The sequence below is a fragment of the Megalobrama amblycephala genome, linkage group LG24 (assembly GCF_018812025.1).
Source record: "Megalobrama amblycephala isolate DHTTF-2021 linkage group LG24, ASM1881202v1, whole genome shotgun sequence".
In the NCBI taxonomy this organism is placed as follows: domain Eukaryota; kingdom Metazoa; phylum Chordata; class Actinopteri; order Cypriniformes; family Xenocyprididae; genus Megalobrama; species Megalobrama amblycephala.
Window position 1 is genome coordinate 12,070,568 of NC_063067.1, and position 22,146 is coordinate 12,092,713.

Genomic DNA, 22,146 nt, shown 5'->3' on the forward strand with positions numbered 1-22,146 from the left:
CAGCTCTTGTACTGCATATATTTAAATATATTATAGTTATATATTTTTTTATATAAAAATTAATACTTTTTATTAAAAAAAAATAAAAAACAAAAAAATAATTTTATATATATATATATATATATATATATATATATATATATATATATAAATTTGTACAAATGTTAAAGAAAAATAAACTTAATTTAAAAAAATTATATACTGATTTTTGTAAATTAAGTTTAAGTATAGTACATATTTATGTAAATACCTCAAGTACATATATTCACATATTTTGTATATTTTAATCATTATGTAGATTAATTATTTAAATTAATTAACAGTTAAAACAAGAAAAACTAATAAGAATATATTATTATATTATATTATATTATATTATAATTTTCATTTTTGGGGGAACTAACCCTTTATAATTGAAAAGTACTGAATTTTTTATAAAATTCTAATAAAAAATTTGACCATTTTACTCAAAATATGTGTGGTTTATGTATTTTATTATTATTATTATTATTTACATTAGGTAACACTTTACAATAAGGTTCCATTAATTAACATTAGTTAATACATTAACTAAAAATAACTAACAATAAGCAAATCATTTGTTACAGTATTATTTATTAATCTTTGTTAACGTTAGTTAATTAAAGTATAACTGTTCATTGTTAGTTCATGTTTGCTCAGGTCCATTAAATAAAATAAACAGATAAAACTTTTAATTTTAATAACGTATTAGCAAATGCTGAAATTAACATTACGTAAGATTCATAAATGCTTTTTTCATTGATAGCTCATGTTAACAAATGAAGCCTTATTGTAAAGTGTTACCGTCCATTAATACCTCACCCTAGTCGAGATGCCAAACCTAGGCTGGAACTTTTGAGTCCTGTAACACATCTCCATTGTTCAGAACATGTCAACAGAGACCTGCTCTCCCTCAGCAAAATGAGCACAAGTGAACAGGCGAAGAAATAAATAGCCCTCTAGGACCACGTCATCAAGCAAGAGACGATAAATGTGGCCGATTGAGCGCAACAGGCCACAAAGCCCTCTTTCATTTGGTCAGGTACAGCTACCTGCAGCTGGACTACACAATCAGCTGCTGTCTGAGAGAGGTGGTAGCTGGAGCGGTTAATGACACAGAGAAGAACTGGAAATTAGAGGGTAGAGCGAGGACATTTCGGCAGACCCATCACTCTGGAGAGTAATGAGGTCATTAATGTTCTATCACATGGTCACGCACATACGCAAGCACACAAACACGCACACATGCACCTAGACCGACCAAGCAAAACATCTTTAATGGCAGCCAATCAGTCAGAGTAGATCTTTGACCCTGTATGACTTGACCTTCTAAATTACTACACTAGTGAACGAAAGGTCTTGCTGCGTTCTCATGACCTCAGACGCCATATTGGATGTGTTTGTTCAACATTTGCATTTTACCCAATGTAAATGAGTCATGCTAAGTCTTCTTGTTGACCAGGACTCAGTAGCTGTGTTCCAAAACCTAGTGTGCAGCCTACCTAGATAGTATTTTAGGCGTGTTTTGGATGAAAAGCTTATTCCAAGAGTTACAAATCAGTTTTGGCCGAAATCAAAAGGAAATCAAATGGTGGTAAAAAATTTAGATAAATGATGATTGTAAATATATTTAATTCATACAGAGCTTTTAAAGGGACATGGTGATGGGGAAAAAAAAAAAATTATATTTGGTCACACTTTAAATTAGGGTCCAATTCTCACTATTAACTGCGACTTTTGCCTTAATAAACTCCTAATTACTGCTTATTAATAGTTAGGGTAGGATTATGGGATGCAGAACAAGGCATTAATATGTGCTTTATAAGTACTAATAAACAGCCAATATCCTAGTAATATGCATGTTAATAAGCAACTGGTTAACAGTGAGAATTAGACCCTAAACTAAAGTGTTACCATATGCGGTATTTCAATGCTATTGTGAACTTTTGGGATCCTCCCAAGAAACTTTACGTTCATTCTCAAAAAAATGAACTTAAAGTTCAAAAATGAGAAAAAACTCTTTAAATTTGCATTCACTCGCAAAAGCACTGAAATATACGGAAGAGGATTAGGGCCAAGCAATAATAAAAAAAATGAAACCATCTCGAGATTAAAGTTGTTAAATTTCGAGAAAAAAGTCGAGATAAAATGTTGAGAATAAAGTCATTAAATTACGAGAAAAAAGTCATTAAATTTCGAGAAAAAAGTCGAGATAAAATGTTGAGAATAAACTCATTAAATTATGAGAATAAAGTCATTAAATTACGAGAAAAAAAAGTCGTTAAATTATGAGAACAAATTCGTAATTTAATGAATTTGTTCTCGTAATTTAACGACTTTTTTCTCATAATTTAATTTATTCAACATTTTATCTCGACTTTTTTCTTGAAATTTAACGACATTTTTCTCATAATTTAACGAATTTGTTCTCGTAATTTAACGACTTTTTTCTCGTAATTTAATGACTTTATTCTCAACATTTTATCGCGACTTTTTTCTCGAAATTTTACGAGTTTATTCTCAACATTTTATCTCGACTTTTTTCTCGAAATTTACTGAGTTTTTTCTCGAAATTTAACAACTTTAATCTCGAGATGGTTTTATTTTTTTATTATTGCTTGGCCCTAATCCTCTTCCGTAGAAATATAGTTTTCCTTCCCACCTTATATTATTTCCAGCACCAGTTTTGCATTTGCTCGCAAACGTTTCTTGTGGGGACACGAAATCTTTGTGAGAAAATGCTAAAGTTTTGCAAGAGAACGCAAAACTTTGGCGAGCGAATACAAAAGCATTGAAATATAATTTTTCCTCCTACCTCATATTATTTCCACCACGGAAAATTTTCTGAGGGAAACACAAAAACTTTGCGAGAAAACGCAAAAGTTTTATGAGTGAACGCAAAAGCATTGAAACAAATCTCCTTTTTTCACTTTAGAGTCTCTGTGCATTTATTACTTAAAAGTACTGCTGAGTTAATTCTAATCAAAAAATTGATAATTTTACCCAATATATGTGTGGGTTATCAGCCAAAATCAGCCAATAGACCAGCCTGACCAAGCTAGAAAACCAACTAAGACCAGCAAACCAGTTCATGCTGATATAAGATGTCTTTTCAGCAGGGAAGTCAATAGCTTACTAACTCTATTGGAATCAATCTCCTTTTTTCACTTTAGGGTCTCCGTACATTGATTACTTAAAAGTACTGATAAAAAAAAGTTCATTCTAAATCAAAAATTAGAGTATCATCCCAGCTGAAAAGACCCAACCAAGCTAGACTGCGTTTCCCAAAAGCATCGTGAGCCACCAATGTTCTCTACGATCAACTTAGGTCACAATGCTTTTGGGAAACGTAGGTTTGTTGGTCTTAGCTGCTTTAAGAAGGTCTCTGAGCATGGCCAAGCTGATGTTTAGCTCGTCTCCCAGCCTGACCAGGTGTAAAGTACCCAAAACCCCCTCTAAAATCAGCCAACAGACCAGCCTTACCAAGCTAGGAAACCAACTCAGACCAACAAACCAATTCATGCTGGTATAAGATGTCTTTTCAGCAGAGAAGTGATTAGCTTACTAACTCTACTGGAATCAATACTCTCTACTGGAGAGTGTTTCAAATTACTCACTTATGAGGTTCCGTTTCAGTTAGGATGTTGTCTTGGAATGCAGCTCACTATGTAGGCAGTTCTCTAGGTTTCTGAACAGAGCTAATGTGTGTTTTGCATTTGTTTATATAAACTTTTTTCCCTCTACACATTCAAGAAATCTCACCAGATTGGTCAGTTGAGGCAGCTCGCCCTTGTGTGTTTCCCTCTTCTCGATGTGGTGTTCCTGTGTTGCATCACGTAAAGGAGGCTGCTCGGTAGAAGACTGCTGGAGCTAAAGAGAGAGAGAAAAAGGGAACAGAACACTGAGTGGAAACTCACCCCCCTTTTGGACATCGTGGACACTGACATCACGGTTCAGTCTGTACCGACGCCCTCTGACTCAACACGGACATTCTGCCGTGAGCTCAACGGGAGGGACACATTGTGCAGGACACAAGGGGCATTTTGCAACAGATGTCTGAATTTTACTCAACTTCTCTATTGTGTAGACTCATACACTCCTCAAAACCAAGAAAACACCCTAAACGGCATGACAAAACTGAACAAACAACCACTTCGGAGAGGAATTCTGCACAATCCCAGATGTAACAGCAGTTTTGTGTTACGAATCAGATGGCAGGGGTGTAGAAACTTATAACTTGTAGAAAATAGAAATATGTCCCCCACTTCTTGGGAAACATTCATTCAAATTGCTTGTTTTATAACGAGAGATCCCACATTTTTTCAGATCATTTGTATGCTCATGGAGAGGGAAATGTTGTTGAGGAGTCTTTCATAAGAAGCTCTGATTAAGCTGATGGCTGTGTTTATATAGACAGCAGTGGGACGTGAAGCACGAAGGGAAGCAGATCGAGATGAGAGTATGGCAGGAGGATCAAAGGCTGGTTTAATGCCCTTGGGTGGGGCTGTTCGAGGGACAGGGTGGGCTCTAAGAAAGGACATATTAGGAAATATGGATGGATGGGTGGTGCGTTCATGTGTTTGGCATATGTATTAGAGACTGTACGGGACGTATTGGGTGTTACTGACAGCGGATGTCCCTTAAGATTAAATTTGGCTTGTCATCAACAAGCTCTGTCCCCTTTAAGAGCTTCAAATGGATAGCTGTGATTCTCCCGTCTAATATCTTTACAGCTTTATCCTCAATAATTCATATTTATAATTTGTTACAATTAATATATATATATATATATATATATATATATATATATATATATATATATATATATATATATATATATATATATATATATATATATATATATATATATATATATACACACACACACAAATATAAATGTAATTCCTTCACTTTTTTTGTTGTATTATAATAATGAGAATGACATTTACATTGCATTAATGCCTTATTAATAATAAAATAAAATAAAATAAAATAAAATAAAATAAAATAAAATAAAATAAAATAAAATAAAATAAAATAAAATAAAATAAAATAAAATAAAATAAAATAAAATAAAATAAAACAAAACAAAACAACAGTTAAATCTGTTACATTGTCGGTCATTATTTTCATTTTTAGACTCTTAACGCATTTATTTTACTTTTTGCTTACACAAAATTATATTAAATTTAATACAATTATTTTATTTGTATTAAAATCATCAAGGCCAGCACAAAAAATATATATATATATTATTATTTTTTCCCCCTTTTCCTTTTTTTTTCTCTCCATGTTGGTAGGTTTCATGAGATTCGCACGTAAACAGTGCTTTAAAAGAAAAGCCTGAAAGATCAAAGTCATGCACATAATGACAGAAAGCACCCCAGTATTAATTACTCCATCAGGTGAACCCTGATAAAATCTCTGTCCTGCAGTTAACCCTGGGCGTCTTACCTTGAGGTTCAAGGTATTGACTATGTTGTGGGTGGTGCAGTTAACAGGGCCCTCCGTCATGACCTCCAGCGGGTAAATGAACTTGTTACTTTGAAGTCTCATGGGGCATTTGAGCTGCAGTAGAGTGTGACTGATGCGGCTCGGCCCGTTGTTCACCAACTGAGAAAGAGAAACGGGCAGAGAAAGAGAGAGATGAGACAAGTGTATGTTGTCATAATAAACCCTCCCAACCACACTGGTTTAACATCAAGGTTGCTGGTTTGTTATTTTCATGATTACATCGTATGCCATCACAACCACAGGTTTAAGTCGTGCTGTTAAAGTAACTCCACAGGTGTTTCTGTACTCTCAGGTCATCATTAAGGGATGACTTTATGCCTTGTGCTATTTCAGGATGTCTGTGTAACTGTTGGAGATTCTCCATGACAACTTCTCCATGTACAAGTGTTTGCATGACTCATCTGCAGAATCCTGGCAGAAAGTATGTATAAAGAAACCATACTGCAAGCAGCAATTAGCAGCACTGACTGACAGGAAAAAAGATATATATGAAATGGACTTTAAAATAAAATAATAAAATAAAATAAAATGTTATATTGACGGTCATTAATTTTAAATTTTAGACTCTTAACGCATCTATTCTTCTTTTTGCTTATAAAAAAAAATTTAAATATATATATTCAGTTCATGAAAAGAAGTCTTCAGGCCAAAAAAAGTTGGTTAGGCTGACATTTTAAATACTGCAAATTTAACTGCTAGTTGCTAGGCAGCCATACATCCCAAAATGATACCATAGTGATTTATAGCTGTTACTCTGGACTCCTATCAATGACAGGCCTCTTTCAAGTCCAACTGAAGGACTCAGACAAGGTCTTTACCTCGTAAGTGTGCTGGACGGAGGGTCCGACATCCTGTTCAACCATTACATTCTTGGTCAACTTCCAGTTCGGATGGGGAAAGAAGACCTTGTCTGGTCGGGAGACACTGTAAAATGAGAGATAAAGAGAAAATGAGAAAGTGAGGGAACAGGGAGAGCTTCCTAGTGAGAGTTCCAGAAGAGCTGTGGTCTTGTGAAGCACTTATAAATGAGTTCTGCATGTGAACTCACCCCTGAAGAATAACATCAGACTGGACCACCACCTCCAACTTGTAGGGGATGACTTCACTCTGGGAGTTATTCTCATTCTTACTGCAGATGGAGAGATGGAGAGCTTAATAAAGAGCATATTTAAGGGCATGTGCAACTAACCTGACCATTTATTACAGATGCATATGCATGATATATCAGACTATAACAGTCCGACTTATTCCTTAAAAAAAAAAAATAAATAAAATAAAATAAAATAAAATAAAATAAAATAAAATAAAATAAAATAAAATAAAATAAAATAAAATAAAATAAAATAAAATAAAATAAAATAAAATAAAATAAAATAAAATAAAATAAAAAATAAAATAAAATAAAATAAAATAAAATAAAATAAAATAAAATAAAATAAAAAAATAAAATAAAACAAAATAAAACAAAATAAAATAAAATAAAATAAAATAAAATCTTTTAACAGTCAAATCTATTACATTGTCGGTCATTATTTTCATTTTTAGACTCTTAACGCATTTATTTTACTTTTTGCTTATACAAAATTATATTTAATTTAATACAATTATTTTATCTGTATTAAAATCATCAAGGCCAGTACAAAAATAAATATATATAAAATTCAAACAGAATAATCGTTCACTAAAACTACTAAATGGTTATCCATGTTTGCTTGTTTTTATTTACTGTATAGTATAGTGTTAATGTTTATTTAAAAAAATAAAAATATAAATAAATAAAAATAAGCTGTGTGTTTATTTGTGTATATTCTCAAGTTTCTTACCTACGGATCTGTAGGTCAAACTGCACAAATCTGTGTGTGTCCTTGAGACGTGGTACTGTGAATCGCAGTCCAGCCCATAACTGCAGAAAATAAAACAAAAGGCATTTCTAAATCATATCCCATTTAATCTTTAGGTGATGTCACGCTTATTCCTCCAAGTAGATTTCATTCATCAGAAAATTTGAGCTAAAACAACCCAAAAATGAGAGAAAACACTATCGATTTATCATAAAAGGAGGCAACAATATTTGCAATGTCACAATACTTAATTCAGCTGTCCACGAATTACACCAGAGAATTCTCTACAGCACACAAAACATACCCACAATGCACTGCCATAGCAACAGAATGGATGTTGAGGTTGGTGGAATGTTTCTTTCCTGTATTCCATCCAAAAAACACAAGTGGAAACACTAAAATGTATCCTCTCTCATTCATCTTAGTGATGTCATGTTTAGCTGCACTGTCAAAAGCACTCCAGTTAGTTACAACCCTCAGTCCTAAAGTGCTGAAGTCACCTACACAACCCCAGACTGCATGGGAGTTCCAGCCTCCCTTTTATAATTGTGGTTTTATGCCTCCACCGCACGCACACAAACTCTGGCAACAAGACCCTGTACGAGCGGCTCTCGTTTTCCCTCAGCTCCATGCGTGAGAGTTTGCGTGTGGGTGTCCGTGGGGGTGGGTGTGATTTCGGAATTTCTCGGTGCAAAAGATACAATTACAGATACAGGCCAGTTGTTACGAGGAACCACTTCGGTGGTCCTGGAGTCTAAAAATAATCACCTAAAATAACGTTAATAATAAAATTGCTTAATAAAACACCCAGATAACCTGCCCTGAACTAATGCGAGCAGTGTTGCACTGACTGAAGCAGTCTGGAAACACATATTGACATGGAGCATTTTGAACAGTCACCCAATTATACTCCATCTCTGCAGACACATTAAAAAGCCACAAACCCCTCCACCTTTACACAGTGGCATTTTGGAAAGGGGAACTCCACTCTCGAACTGCAAAATGATTGGCACTTCCTGCATCGCTGGTGGGAACTTCCTGCCTGTCTAAACATGATTCAACACAGCCCTTAACAAGCCCCCCAGACAGCACTACGAGCTGACTAACACATGTTAGATTACTAATAAAGGTTACATGACAAACAGGACACTCAATTATGGCTGCTGGAAGTCTGGAGTTTATTTGGTAAAATGCTAGTTGTCAGTAATCAGAATTGCCACTTTTCCAGTCATTTGTGATTACTGGATAAGGATAGCTGGATAATTAAAAATTATTTTATAGCAGTTACACACACAAAAAGCAATTTCTAGCCAAGGAAAAATTTAATAGTTGAGCATAACTATAAATATACGGAGATATATAGAGACAATAGATGTTGATAAATATACAGACGATAGACGTAGAGATGATAGGGGACAGATACAACAATAGACAGAACAATCGATAGAAAGAACAAATGATAGAAAGAATGAACGATAGAACGAAAGAAAGAACGAATGATAGAACGATAGAAAGAACAAATGTACGATAGAACGAACGATAGATAGAATGATAGAACGTTAGACAGAACGAGAGATAGAACAATAGATAGAATGATAGAACGTTAGACAGAATGATAGATAGAACAATAGATAGAACGAACGACAGAACGAATGATAGAAAGATAGAAAGAACGAATGATAGAACGACAGAAAGAACGAACGATAGAATGATAGAAAGAATGAATGATAGAACGAATGATAGATAGAACGATAGAACGTTAGATAGAATGTTACATAGAATGATAGAACGATAGATAGATAGAATGACAGAACGATAGAAAGGTGACAGAGACAGATCGATAGACAGAACAATAGATAGAACGAACAATAGAATGATAGAAAGAACGAATGATAGAACAATAGATAGAACGATAGAAAGAATGAACGATAGAACAAACGATAGATAGACAGAACGATAGAACATGAGATAGAATGTTACATAGAACCATAGAACGATAGATAGATAGATAGAACGACAGAACGATAGATAGGTGACAGACAGATCGATAGACAGAACAATAGATAGAACGAACAATAGAATGATAGAAAGAACGAATGATAGAACGATAGATAGAACGATAGAAAGAATGAATGATAGAACAATAGATAGAACGATAGAAAGAATGAACAATAGAACAAACGATAGATAGACAGAACGATAGAACATGAGATAGAATGTTTCATAGAACGATAGAACGATAGATAGATAGATAGATAGATAGGTGATAGAGACAGATCGATAGACAGAACAATAGATAGAACGAACAATAGAAAGAACGAACAATAGATAGAATGATAGAAAGAATGAATGATAGAACGAATGATAGATAGAACGATAGAACGTTAGATAGAATGTTACATAGAATGATAGAACGATAGATAGATAGAATGACAGAACGATAGAAAGGTGACAGAGACAGATCGATAGACAGAACAATAGATAGAACGAACAATAGAATGATAGAAAGAACGAATGATAGAACAATAGATAGAACGATAGAAAGAATGAACGATAGAACAAACGATAGATAGACAGAACGATAGAACATGAGATAGAATGTTACATAGAACCATAGAACGATAGATAGATAGATAGAACGACAGAACGATAGATAGGTGACAGACAGATCGATAGACAGAACAATAGATAGAACGAACAATAGAATGATAGAAAGAACGAATGATAGAACGATAGATAGAATGATAGAAAGAATGAATGATAGAACAATAGATAGAACGATAGAAAGAATGAACAATAGAACAAACGATAGATAGACAGAACGATAGAACATGAGATAGAATGTTTCATAGAACGATAGAACGATAGATAGATAGATAGATAGATAGATAGATAGGTGATAGAGACAGATCGATAGACAGAACAATAGATAGAACGAACAATAGAAAGAACGAACAATAGAATGATAGAAAGAACAAATGATAAAACGATAGAGTGATAGAAAGAATGAACGATAGAACAACCGATAGACAGAACGATAGAACATGAGATAGAATGTTACATAGAACGATAGATAGATAGAACGATAGATAGACGGATGGATAGATAGATAGATAGATCAAAAGTACTGACTTAGATAGACGGGATAGACGCCTGCTTTCAAACGCTCCCGTTTGTATCTGTGTAAGCGCTCAGTGAAGAGCTTCATTGATGACTATTTACAGTGTTTTTGAAGAGTTGATCATTGTAGCCAATCACAGACATATCTGATGAGCACGTGAACACAATGGCCAATCAGAGGTGTTTGAGCGCTGTTGAGCAGATTCGTAAAGTGTCACAATTTTTAAATTTCAGTATCGACTTGGTACCGAAGTCGATACTTTTGACAACTCTACATTCTACACATTTCCATAACAATTTTAAAATTTTAAGACACTCTGGGATATTGTTAAGATTAAAATACACATGATAAAAGGTGCTTTTTAAATCTCAATGTGAAATCTTAAGTCACTCTACTGTGTAAACACACAAACAGAAAGAAGAGTGTAAGACTGCTTACGCTGGTGCCAGATTTCATGGGGTTACCCAGGTCACAGCTGAGGTAACGGGTCTGATTTTCCGTCTCATAACTGCAGGTCAGTTGTGTCAGACTCTGTCCAGAGAAATCCAGAGAAATAGAGAAAAAGACCAGTAAATTTCGGGAAACACACACACACACAGTGATAACTCATACCATGACTTATGTCTTGACCTGCTTAGACCAGTTCTGGTACTATTGCTGAATGTTACATTTTTGCTCTGAATTACCCTTACATAGGTTTAAGGTTCAAAATATGTACAAGTATTTCATTTAAACTGGAGTTATCCCTTTTTGATGCCCATGATCCTCTTGTGAGAGACACACCTTCCTTAAATAAAGTCATCTATATGTATTCATGTATAAAGACCCATTTATACAGTGTGAGAAAAAAAATTGTGTGTGATATTATAAAGACCAAATCAAATAATTGGTTTCTTCACTGTCATTGCACTAAAGCAAAAATAATTACTCAAATTGTTAAAATATTTTTTTTGAATATTTGTATACATTTTATCATTTATCAGAATCAAAAAATAAATTAAAAATACTATCTTCATTATTTATAATAATATTTTCATTTAAAAAAATTCTCACAATGAAATAAAAGAGTCATGAAAAAAAAAGTATTTTTCTTTCTCTTAAAAGTCCCACGAACCCCCTAGCCACCAGTTTGTAAACCGCGGCATTAAAACACCGACCGCTGTCAAGTTTTGCCTCGCTACAGGATTTCTCATCACATGTCTCCATGAATAAAAAACACATCATCTCTTGAGTATCAAAGTAACAGAACAAAGGTCTTTCTCAGCTGAAATGCTGAACACATGTAGGAGTTAATGGACGGGATCTGGCACACGTCCGTGTAATCGGCAACACCTGGAGGGAGGGTCCCCATATCTCACCTCGTTATTGCGGGCTATTCCGCTGTAGTCGGCCTCTGGTGGCAAGACCACATACAGCTCGGCTTCATAAGCTCCGCCTCCATCGTTCTTTGCGTTGAAAGTCAGGGTCAAAGAGTTGTCATCGCCCATGTACACTTCCTTCCTGTCCCTGCAGAACCAAAAAACATGAACAAAACATAAAACTCTTGCTTTGGCAGCTAATTTACCTCTATAGGGTCTTGGTCTTCTATAGAGTTTATCAAGTGCAAATTTATGCTTGTGGGAGGATGACAATGTCTAATTCACGCAGGTAGACGTTTGTTTAAATCTCTAACCCTAAATATAAGCGAAAGCATTAGTGTGTTAATAAGCACCACTAATTAACCAATTAAGAAGTAAATAGATATACATCTACATTTTGAAATGTGCTGTAAAGTATAAACCATAGAGAACATTCCCAGGTCGGTAAATTTTATTTTATTTTTATTTTTTTAAATAAGTCTCTTATGCTCACCAAGGCTGCATTTATTTGATCAAAAATACAGTATAAACAGTAAAATATTATGGCAATCTAAAATAACTTTTATATTTTAATATATGTTAAAATATAATTTATTCCTGTGATGACAAAGCTGAATTTTCAGCATCATTACTCCAGTCTTCAGTGTCACATGATCCTTCAGAAATCATTCTAATATGCTGATTTGGTGCACAAAAAACCATTTCTTCTTATTATTATCATCATCAATGTTCAAAAAAAACAGTAAATATTTTGTAGAAACCATGATAATTTTTTCAGGATTCTTCAATGAAGAGAAAGTACACTATTTATTTGAAATAGAAATCTTTTGTAACATTATAAATGTCTTCACGGTTACTTTTGATCAATCCTTGCTGAAAATAAGTATTAATTTCTTTCAAAAAAAGAAAAAGTGTAATTCTGCTGATCTAGCGGTGAAATATCACCCAGATCTTTCCAACAGGAAGCCCTTCCTTCTGCATTATACACACATTTCCTAATAAAAACCCCTAATTTCCATTGTAGCTATAAAGTTCAACATGCAACGACAAAGACTGTGAAACATTCCGCAAAGTTTCCTTTTTCTATTCCTACATGTTCCCTCCCCCCTTTCTTTTCTCTCTACATCTCAGACACAATGAGAAATTCCATGCGAGGGCCACACAGACGCTTCCAATTACCGCCTGGCCTCGTAAAGCCATGCTGGGGAAGCGGCACGTACTGAATTCAAACGCTGGCACTCGGCTGGTGGGGGACTCAAACCTACATGGAAGCCATTGCTTGCTGCACTTTCATAACAAACCCCTTCAGATGGCACATATGAGGTTGGGGTCACGTCACAAGAAGGTCAAGATTTGCATTCAGTTGCTAATCAAAATAAATATCATGATCCATACAACAAATTAATAATAATCACATGGAGGTGATTTAGTACATAAGTTATTTTGAGTGAAACAGAGAATTTGGCTGGGTTTCCTCAACCTGGACCTGGGAAGCAGATGCTGACAGTGGTGCTAAAGAATAGCCATGTTGTCTGAGGCATCTCTGGGAAGCTGTCTAGATGTGTTTTCACATTTTCTCCTAAAGAATAACCCCCTCCAGTGAATTTCCAAGTTGTGCTATTCCCTCTGCTTGTTCAATGCCAAGATAATCCAAATCACTCTGTGGAGAGAATGAATGGCCTACACAGTTTAATAAATATGTGACCTAAGACAAATGCAACAAATGTTTTTTGTAAGGTGCATTTTTGCGGTTGAAGAATAACAACAAATGCAAACAAATCTGTGTATAAAAGACAAAGAAAATACCCACAGATTTCACAAATCAACTGCAGAGAACTGACGTTGTAACTGCAGGGAAAAGGGGGCCACTGAGATTTCCAAGCCCCAAATTTTCCAAACTTATCCGTTACATGTATCCAGGTTTTGTTTTTTGTTTTTTTTCCAAAAGCTAAGTCAGCCAATCCCAGCACCTGTTGCATATAGCCCTCCTTCCTGTTTTTTTTTTTTTTTCCTGAAGTCAGTGTGTATCTGTGCACGTGTCATTATTCTCACCTGGGAAAACTCCATTACTGAGACTTTATAAAAGCTGTGACTCATCACATATCTATCTAAATATCTAATCTAAACAGTAGCTGGAATAGCAATTACTCATTTCTAGTGCCTAAAATGGTTCTAATTTATATGTGTTACTGCAAACTTTGCAACAAGCAAACTAAGCTCCAGGCCTTTATTTCTTTTTTGCATTCCTTGCTAATCATCTTACCCGTGCACGGAGAGTTTCAGGTCAGGGACGCAGATGTTGTCCTCTCCGCAGTCCAATAAAATCTGGGCCTAGAGAAGAAGCCAGAAAAAAAGTTAAGGTGAGTTACTGAGGGATTTTAGTCAGTGTCAATCTGCAACCCATTTTACTTTTGTAACGTGACTTATTTCTGATATAATATATATGAGAAAAAGGACATGAGTTTATCTTTCAGGAATTGTTTGGATGGTGAAAAGTGGGCATTACATACCAAAATGAAGACCAGGGTTGCCAGGTCTGCGTAACAAAACTAGCCTAATGACCCTACCCTAAATATCAAAACTCAAAATATGCCACTCCCATACCTAAAATACATATTTTAGTCACTATATGCGTTATACACAATTCAACTTGAAAATCACTATATAGTAGTAATCATAAACACAGTATGTTTTAATAAAGAAGCTCCCTATCAGTGCCTTTCCTCCCAAAACTCATCATCTAGCACAGCTGTTTCATTGTTAGAATGTAAAATGGATAGAAATCTCAATACAAGCATTTCAGTCAAATAAATCTTTAACCCACAAAAAAAAAAAAAAATCAGCCCGCAGCAGTTTAAAAGTAGCCCAGTTCTGCAGGAAAACCACTGACTTGGCAACCCTGTCTGGCAGATCTATTGTCATATGCAAATACAGACCACATAAGCTTTCATTTTGGTTTATTAATTATTATTCATTTCTGTTTATTTTTGTAATTATAAATCTATTCCAAAATCCATTAAAAATGCAATTCATCATAATAGTTTCGAGCATTTATGGGGGATGGGTGTAAATTCTTGAAAAACCTTATCAATTTGGCATAATCCTTATTATTATTTTTTTAGAAAATAAAAAAATGATCAGTAAATAGGGTCCATTTCGATTTTATGTGATTTAAAATGTAAAAGTAGAAACTTAGCCATTCATTTATGAAGAAAAAATGCTTCCCCTCATCGGACACAGAATACCACTTTGCAATCCAATGTCATTCAGGCAGGAATATTATACAATTCCTATAAGCAATAATACAATTAAACATCTATGGGCGTTTAATCCAATAAACCTTTATGTATAATTTCCTATAAAACAACTGCAGCTATTTTCAAAAAATCCAAGCAAGGCACTCATAAGATATTTGTAAACAACAGCCCGCAGCAGCCTGCTTCATTATAAACAGTCTGTTCAGTTGAGTCAAGTATTAACGCACGACCATGTAATCCTCAGAGGATAGTGTCATCTAGTACACCATGATAAAGTATGACTGTAAACATTACCGTTTGCATTGGTAAACAAGTTTTAGAATAGTAAACAACGCTGAATGAATTCTGGGCTGACGAGCAGATGTGTATGGGCTTGAAAAATGTATAGAGCTCATAGAGCTATGGCTGTACCCATAAGGCTGTTCAATCTGCCACCAACATCCACATCAGAGGCTGCCGCCCCTGAACCGCATGCTAGCTGCACGCGACACCACCCAACTCTCACCACACACACAAAAAATATATATAAATATATACGCACATGCACATTAATGAGAGAGAATCCATATACAATTTATGAATGAATAAAAAAAAAGGGAGAAAGTCGTGCCAGGGCTAATTGTTACCACCCGATGCTATATTTCCAACATGTGCGAGGATGACGCAACATGACGATGAGGATAAAAAAATAGAATAGGGAGATTAGAAAGGGCTAAGTGGCTTCCCTGTAATCAGCAGTCGCTGAGCTCTAATTACAACCGATGAGGGCGGCCACCCCTTTCCACAGCTCTGTATCGGGCCGCTCCGAACCTCCTGGAGAGGGTTGTTTGGGTTCACTGCAGCAACCAAACAATTAGAAGCCCAAGCGGAGATACAAGAGGGGGTCACATGTGCATATGTCCAAGCTGACCCTCAGCCAAAACAACCATCAAATGTTTACGGAAGTGTCAAGGTCTGCAAACAGCATGATTGGGTCAGCAAACTGGAGGACGCCAGGCAGGATCACTCACAACATTTATCGAAGGAGGTCCAAAACATCTCGATCTATAGGCAAGACGATTATATGAAGCCTCACATCTATAGTCCTATGCAAATCAAGACCACATATAAGCTTTTTATGTAGATGAATTAATTTACTGCATTAATACTTGAAAAGTAAATACTTAGAAGTTTGCCGTTATCAATTATTTTTATTAGGAAAATAAATAATAATTTTATAAATGCAATTATTCAATTACATAAAAATCTGCAATATTTTAGAGTAAGTTATTTATTTACTTATCTACTTATTTATTTATATACATACATAAATAAATATTTATTTATATATTTATATTTATATTTTATTTTATATATATATATATATATATATATATATACATATATATATATATATATATATACATATACATATATATATATATTTTTTTTTTTTTTTTTTTTTTTTTTTTTTTTTTTTTTGAGTATAATATTTATACTCCATAAAAATATATTGTGGTAACAACAATAATATAAATAATTTTATTTTTATTTAATCATAAATATATGAATATCCACAATATTTTTTAAAATTATTATTATTATTATTATTAGCAATAGTAGTAGTAATATTACCCTATTATTAATAATATTGCATATATTTTACATATCAATATATGAATATCCACAGTATATCCAATATTAATAATAGGGTAATATCATTACTACTACTATTACCACTAATAATAATAATAATAATAATAATATTAATAAATTATTACAAAATTATATTTGAATATATATATGAACACAAAGAGTACATTTCTAAAAACTTGGCGTTTTAAACAAAATTTTTCTTTTTCATTATCATGGATAGATACGCTCCTTTATAATGAATGAAAGAGCTTCCACTTGGCCTGAAAAAGCCAAAGTTTTAGAAGATCGCTCCATCTGCAACGTTTCCAAGACCTCTGATTAGAATGTTTCTGCATATGGTCAGTGCGGCCCATGTGTTCGGCACAGTCTCAATAACTACCGAGAGAAAACTGCCACCCAAAACATTAAACCTAAACAGACAGCATGTGGCCTACGAGGGCCCACCCGGAAAAAAAACTGAAATCGATTAACCCTTTATACCCACAAACACCTCTACAGTGGAGTTTCCACAATGCCCAGAGAGCTTCTCCAGGTGGAACAGTGAAAAGTTCTCTGCTGTACACGCTACACATTTCCTCCAGCTCTCAAACGGTTTTCCAGAGCATTTGGAGAACATCCCAGATGTATGTTTTGATAATCTCTTCATGAAGGGGGAGACGAACACACACACCATGCAATATCTCAGTTTATTCATGCAAAGCATTGTGGGATATCTGCAACAAGCAAATGTACGTACTTTCTGTTCGATGAGCTCCGCCGTCTGGTAGTTGAGGATGGGCCGCAGGCCGTGTCTGTCTGCCGCGGCTTGAGGGTTCAGGCTGAAGTTGAGCGCAACGAAGATGGGTGACAACTTATCCCTGAAGTCCTTCTCATCCTACACTCCGAGGAAAACAGAGCAGGAGTTTGTGAGAAAGGTCAGAAAGCAGGACGAAATGACACTCTTAATCCCTCGTTGCATTGTTGGCGCGTGTTGCCGCACTTATCTTCACTTTTATCACTTATCTTGTACTAAGAAACAGAAAACTTGCTTAAACGGTGCATTCCACAGCAAATTTCCATTGGTCAACCCCGCCTACTCTTAATTCTCATTGCCCAATAATCCCCTTGCTTATAAAACATATATTAAACAATACATTTCTTCTGAATGCCACATTAGGACATTAGCAATAGATTAGCAATAATAATACCTAGGGGTGTCACAATACACCGCAATACAAAATTGCAACAATATATATCATGGATAGCAACAATATGCATCATGTATAGATCACCCAAAATGTCGTTCCACACCTTCGTTCATCTTTGGAACAGATTTGATCAAAAATATCTTAATTTGTGTTCTGAAGATGAACGAAGGTCTTACAGGTGTAGAACGACATGAGGGTGTGTAATCAATGACATAATTTTCAAAACCCTTCAAAACTACTAAAACTCACCCGTAAGAAGATCTTAGTGTCTCTGCACCATTTGCCTCCATTTGGCACTTTCATTGTCCAATGCAGAGCTGGAAGCTGGGTGTCGAAAAACAGAGCTCTCCGTATGGCCCCCTTCTGCTGCTGCTTCAGACGGTCCAGCTGAACTTCGATGTTAAACTCTAGAATACAGACCCATTAACAGATATATTTAGAAATCTATTGCCTTCGCGTTGGCTCCGCACACAGGTGCAGGCCAGCGCCATGCTGACACAGCACTAAATCTCAAAGCCTATTGGTTAGATCAGACCGTTTTGCTTTGGCAAGAGTGGAAAGTTCTCCCAAATATTTAGGTTTTATCATCATCCAAAACCTGAAGAGAATGACTATAAGAAAAGCCATAATGCTTTTGATCGAAAGGCATGAGGGCATGAAGGAATTTGCATGCCATTCAGATGTATGGCACCTGTGCTCAGTTATCCGAGCGTGTGTAGTAGGCGTTATTCTTCGCACATAGTCTAGGCCTGTAATAGCATGGCATATGGTGGTATCATTAGCCCGGGGGGAATAGAGGGAAGCAATTACTGAATAAATACATTGTGTATGGCCAAAGAAAGGCTTATGGATGGGAATGGCAAGGAAAGCTCTGTTAGGTGCAAAAAGTTGTGAGGAAATTAAACAAAAATTAGACCTAGAATAACTGTGCACCAAAATGCTTGGGTGTTGTAGGTGGTTTCTTATCTAAAAAGGAATTATATTTAAGATAACTTCACAAAGGGGATCCTATAGGTAGGTAAACGTGAACAGATGTGGCTTACCGAGATGATTTGGTAGGTGCTTCCCATTGGCTGAGAGGCAAAAGCTCAGGTTGACACTGTAAGAAGCACAGCAGACAAATGATGAGAGATGAAGTGGATTTATTACAATGAGGCATTAGAAACACATTGGATCTCTTTGGCTATGAAATATTTGCTATTATTGTTTCCTAAGGTTATATGGCTTGACAGCTTGAAGGAAGGAAGGAAGGAAACTGATGTAATGTACACTACCGTTCAAAAGTTTGGGGTCAGTACGAATTTTTCATGTTTTTGGGAAAAAAGTCACTTATGCTCACTAAGTGTGCATTTTATTGATCAAAAATACAATAAAATGGTAATATTGTGAAATATTATTAACATTTAATATAACTGTTTTCTATTTTAATTTGTGATGGCAAAGCTGAATTTTCAGCATCATTACTCCAGCCTTCAGTGTCACATGATCCTTCAGAAATCATTCTAATAGAAATAAAATACTTATTATTATCAGTTGAAAATTATTTTTGTGGAAACCGTGATACATTTTTTTCAGGATTCTTTGATGGATAAAAAGTTATTTATTTGAAATAAAAATCTTTTGTAACACTATAAATGTCTCTAGTTTTATTATTGATTAATTTAATGCATCCTTGATGAATAAAAGTATTAATAAAAAAAAACTGACCCCAAATTTTTAAACAATATATGACTGTCTAATTAAGTTATTAGCAATTTAGTTATCTATCTATTTAAGAGTAATAAATGAGGGTTCAACCGAAATCAAGAAAGAAAAACTTTTTTTGAAAAAAAGTTTAAATGAAATGACAGTTTGAATGAAATAATTAAAACATTTTAGAAAAGGATTGAAAAAGTTTGTACGTTTAAAAAAAGGTCTGAAAAAGTTCAAAAGACAAGTTTAAAAAAAAAAAAAAAAGGTAAAAGGATGAAAAAAAAGATACACAAAACAAAGAACACAAAAGAAACAAGATACAGAAGGGTAAGAGTGAAAGAGTGAAGAAAAAAAAATGAAAAATCACAATCCAGGCTACTTCTGACCTGTGCAATAAACGCACTGTGTTCCCATGTGTGTTTCTAAGCCTCAGCATACATCTGTGTATGTGTGTGTGTGTGTGTGTGCGCATGTGCGTAGCTCAGTGCGTCCTGATGTTTCCCAGCTGTGTTCCACCACTAAACAATATCTCATTCAAAGCCACTGCTAGACCTCTCTCTCTCGCTCTCTAAACTCTCCCAAAAGCCTGTGTGTCTAGGCAACGACTTGTAATCAAGACATACGTATACAAACTTTCCCTGTATAAAACAGAACAGGCGGAGACACAGACGTTTCACGTCAGATGGAGACCAGCCCCGTGGAGTTTCCTTTCCCTCCACAGATAGGATGCATATTTCAAAAACGCACGTCATGGAGGAGGGAAAGGGCCATTTCATGCTTTTCGCCACCTTCCTGGCATGTTCTCAACCAGCACAGCGTGTCCAAACCATTTGGAAAAGCATCTGCTGACAGCATAACTACACCTTTCCATATGCGCGGCCTGATACACAAAGCCTTACTGTGGCTATAATTAAGTAACCTTAATTTACTAAATTAGATTTTTAAAATTCCTACATAAGTGCACTTCAATGCCGCTTAAATGTTGAATGTGAAATATCATGATCTTGTCCCATATTATTGCTTGTTGAATGCTCAGGATTTGGATAAACTTTAAATTGTCAGGCCTAATAAAGTCTATTTACTGCATTGAACCATGAATGCAACAAGTTCTGGCCAAAACAAGATGGCAGACATACCAGGACACATGCTGGGTCTCGTTCCCACGGCTTATGGTGCAGACTTTCTCCTCAGGATTAATCATAGTTGGAGAGACAGTTAAGGTGGCACTGGTGTTCACAATGGGACGAGACCTGGAAATGACATAACATCAGTATTTAGCATTTTAAACAGTTTTATCAAGAAACATTTCTCACCATTATCAATGTCGAAACAGTTGCTACTTAATTTTTGTGGAAACTGTCATAGATTTTAGATGTATAAAATGTCTTTGACTGACCGGTAAAGAACGGCTGTGTCCGCACCAAATGCACCAACAATGAGATCTGCAACAACAAAAAAAGCATGGTCTTAAACTAGATTTCAGAAGTAAGGGTGGGGGATTATGGTAGCTCAACAGACTAAATTTTCTCACCTGGGTAGCCATTGTTATCCAGGTCTTTGCCTCCACGAAGGGCGTAACCAAAACTGGCAGGTAGTGCTGACGGTAAAGCAGAAGCCCATTGGCCAACGATCACCTGAGAAGGCTTTTCCCTGAGTCCTCCAGCATGTCCGTTATAGATGAGCACCAATCCTTGTTTGTTTTCCCCACCAAACGGACAGCTGATGGCCACATCTGTTAAGAGGAGACTGAAGAATTAGGGGTGCACTGACTTTACAATTCTGGCCAATACCAAAAATGTGAAAATTACTTTCATGTTATGGGTGATAAAACGATAAATGACAGATATTAAAATTCTATATAATTTTTTCTTAATTAATTAAAAATAAAACAAACAAAAAAAAAAAAAATATATAGTTTTAAATTAACTGATAAATGACAGATATTAAAATTCCATATTATTTTCCCCAAATAAATTAAAAATAAAACACTAAAAACTAAAAGTAATAATTTGAAATTAAATAAATGACAGATATTAAAATTCTATATAATTTTGCCTAAATAAATTAAAAATAAAACAAAACAAAAAATAATCATTTTAAATTAACTGATAAATGACATAAAATTCCATATTATTTTCCCTAAATAAATAATAAATAAAACACTAAAAACTAAAAAGTAATCATTTTAAATTAACCGATAAAGTACAGATTAAAATTCTATATAATTTGTCTAAATAAATTAAAAAGAAAACACACAAATTAATAATTGTAAATTAAACTGATAAATGACAGATATTAAAATTCCATATTATTTTCCCTAAATAAATTAAAAATAAAACACTAAAAACTAAAAGTAATAATTTTAAATTAACTGATAAATGACAGATATTAAAATTCCATATTTTCCCTAAATAAATTTTAAAAAATAAAACACTAAAAACTAAAAGTAATAATTTTAAATTAACCGATAAATTACAGATATTAAAATTATATATAATTTTGTCTAAATAAATTAAAAAT

At 34.6% G+C, this 22,146-nt stretch overlaps 1 protein-coding gene across 1 annotated transcript in view; it reads right to left on the reverse strand.

The window, feature by feature from the left end:
• Positions 1 to 22,146, reverse strand: part of itga5 (integrin, alpha 5 (fibronectin receptor, alpha polypeptide)) — a 59,963-nt gene that overhangs the window by 6,540 nt on the left and 31,277 nt on the right. The window contains exons 13-26 of the mRNA XM_048177798.1: positions 21,158 to 21,358; positions 21,023 to 21,068; positions 20,763 to 20,876; positions 18,978 to 19,033; positions 18,184 to 18,341; positions 17,484 to 17,621; positions 14,119 to 14,186; positions 11,856 to 12,003; positions 10,936 to 11,028; positions 7,359 to 7,438; positions 6,584 to 6,664; positions 6,354 to 6,459; positions 5,476 to 5,634; positions 3,784 to 3,891 (exon numbers count right to left, since the gene is read on the reverse strand). Coding sequence (XP_048033755.1) covers positions 3,784 to 3,891; positions 5,476 to 5,634; positions 6,354 to 6,459; positions 6,584 to 6,664; positions 7,359 to 7,438; positions 10,936 to 11,028; positions 11,856 to 12,003; positions 14,119 to 14,186; positions 17,484 to 17,621; positions 18,184 to 18,341; positions 18,978 to 19,033; positions 20,763 to 20,876; positions 21,023 to 21,068; positions 21,158 to 21,358 — 1,556 coding nt within the window. The remainder of the gene's footprint in view (positions 1 to 3,783; positions 3,892 to 5,475; positions 5,635 to 6,353; positions 6,460 to 6,583; positions 6,665 to 7,358; positions 7,439 to 10,935; positions 11,029 to 11,855; positions 12,004 to 14,118; positions 14,187 to 17,483; positions 17,622 to 18,183; positions 18,342 to 18,977; positions 19,034 to 20,762; positions 20,877 to 21,022; positions 21,069 to 21,157; positions 21,359 to 22,146) is intronic.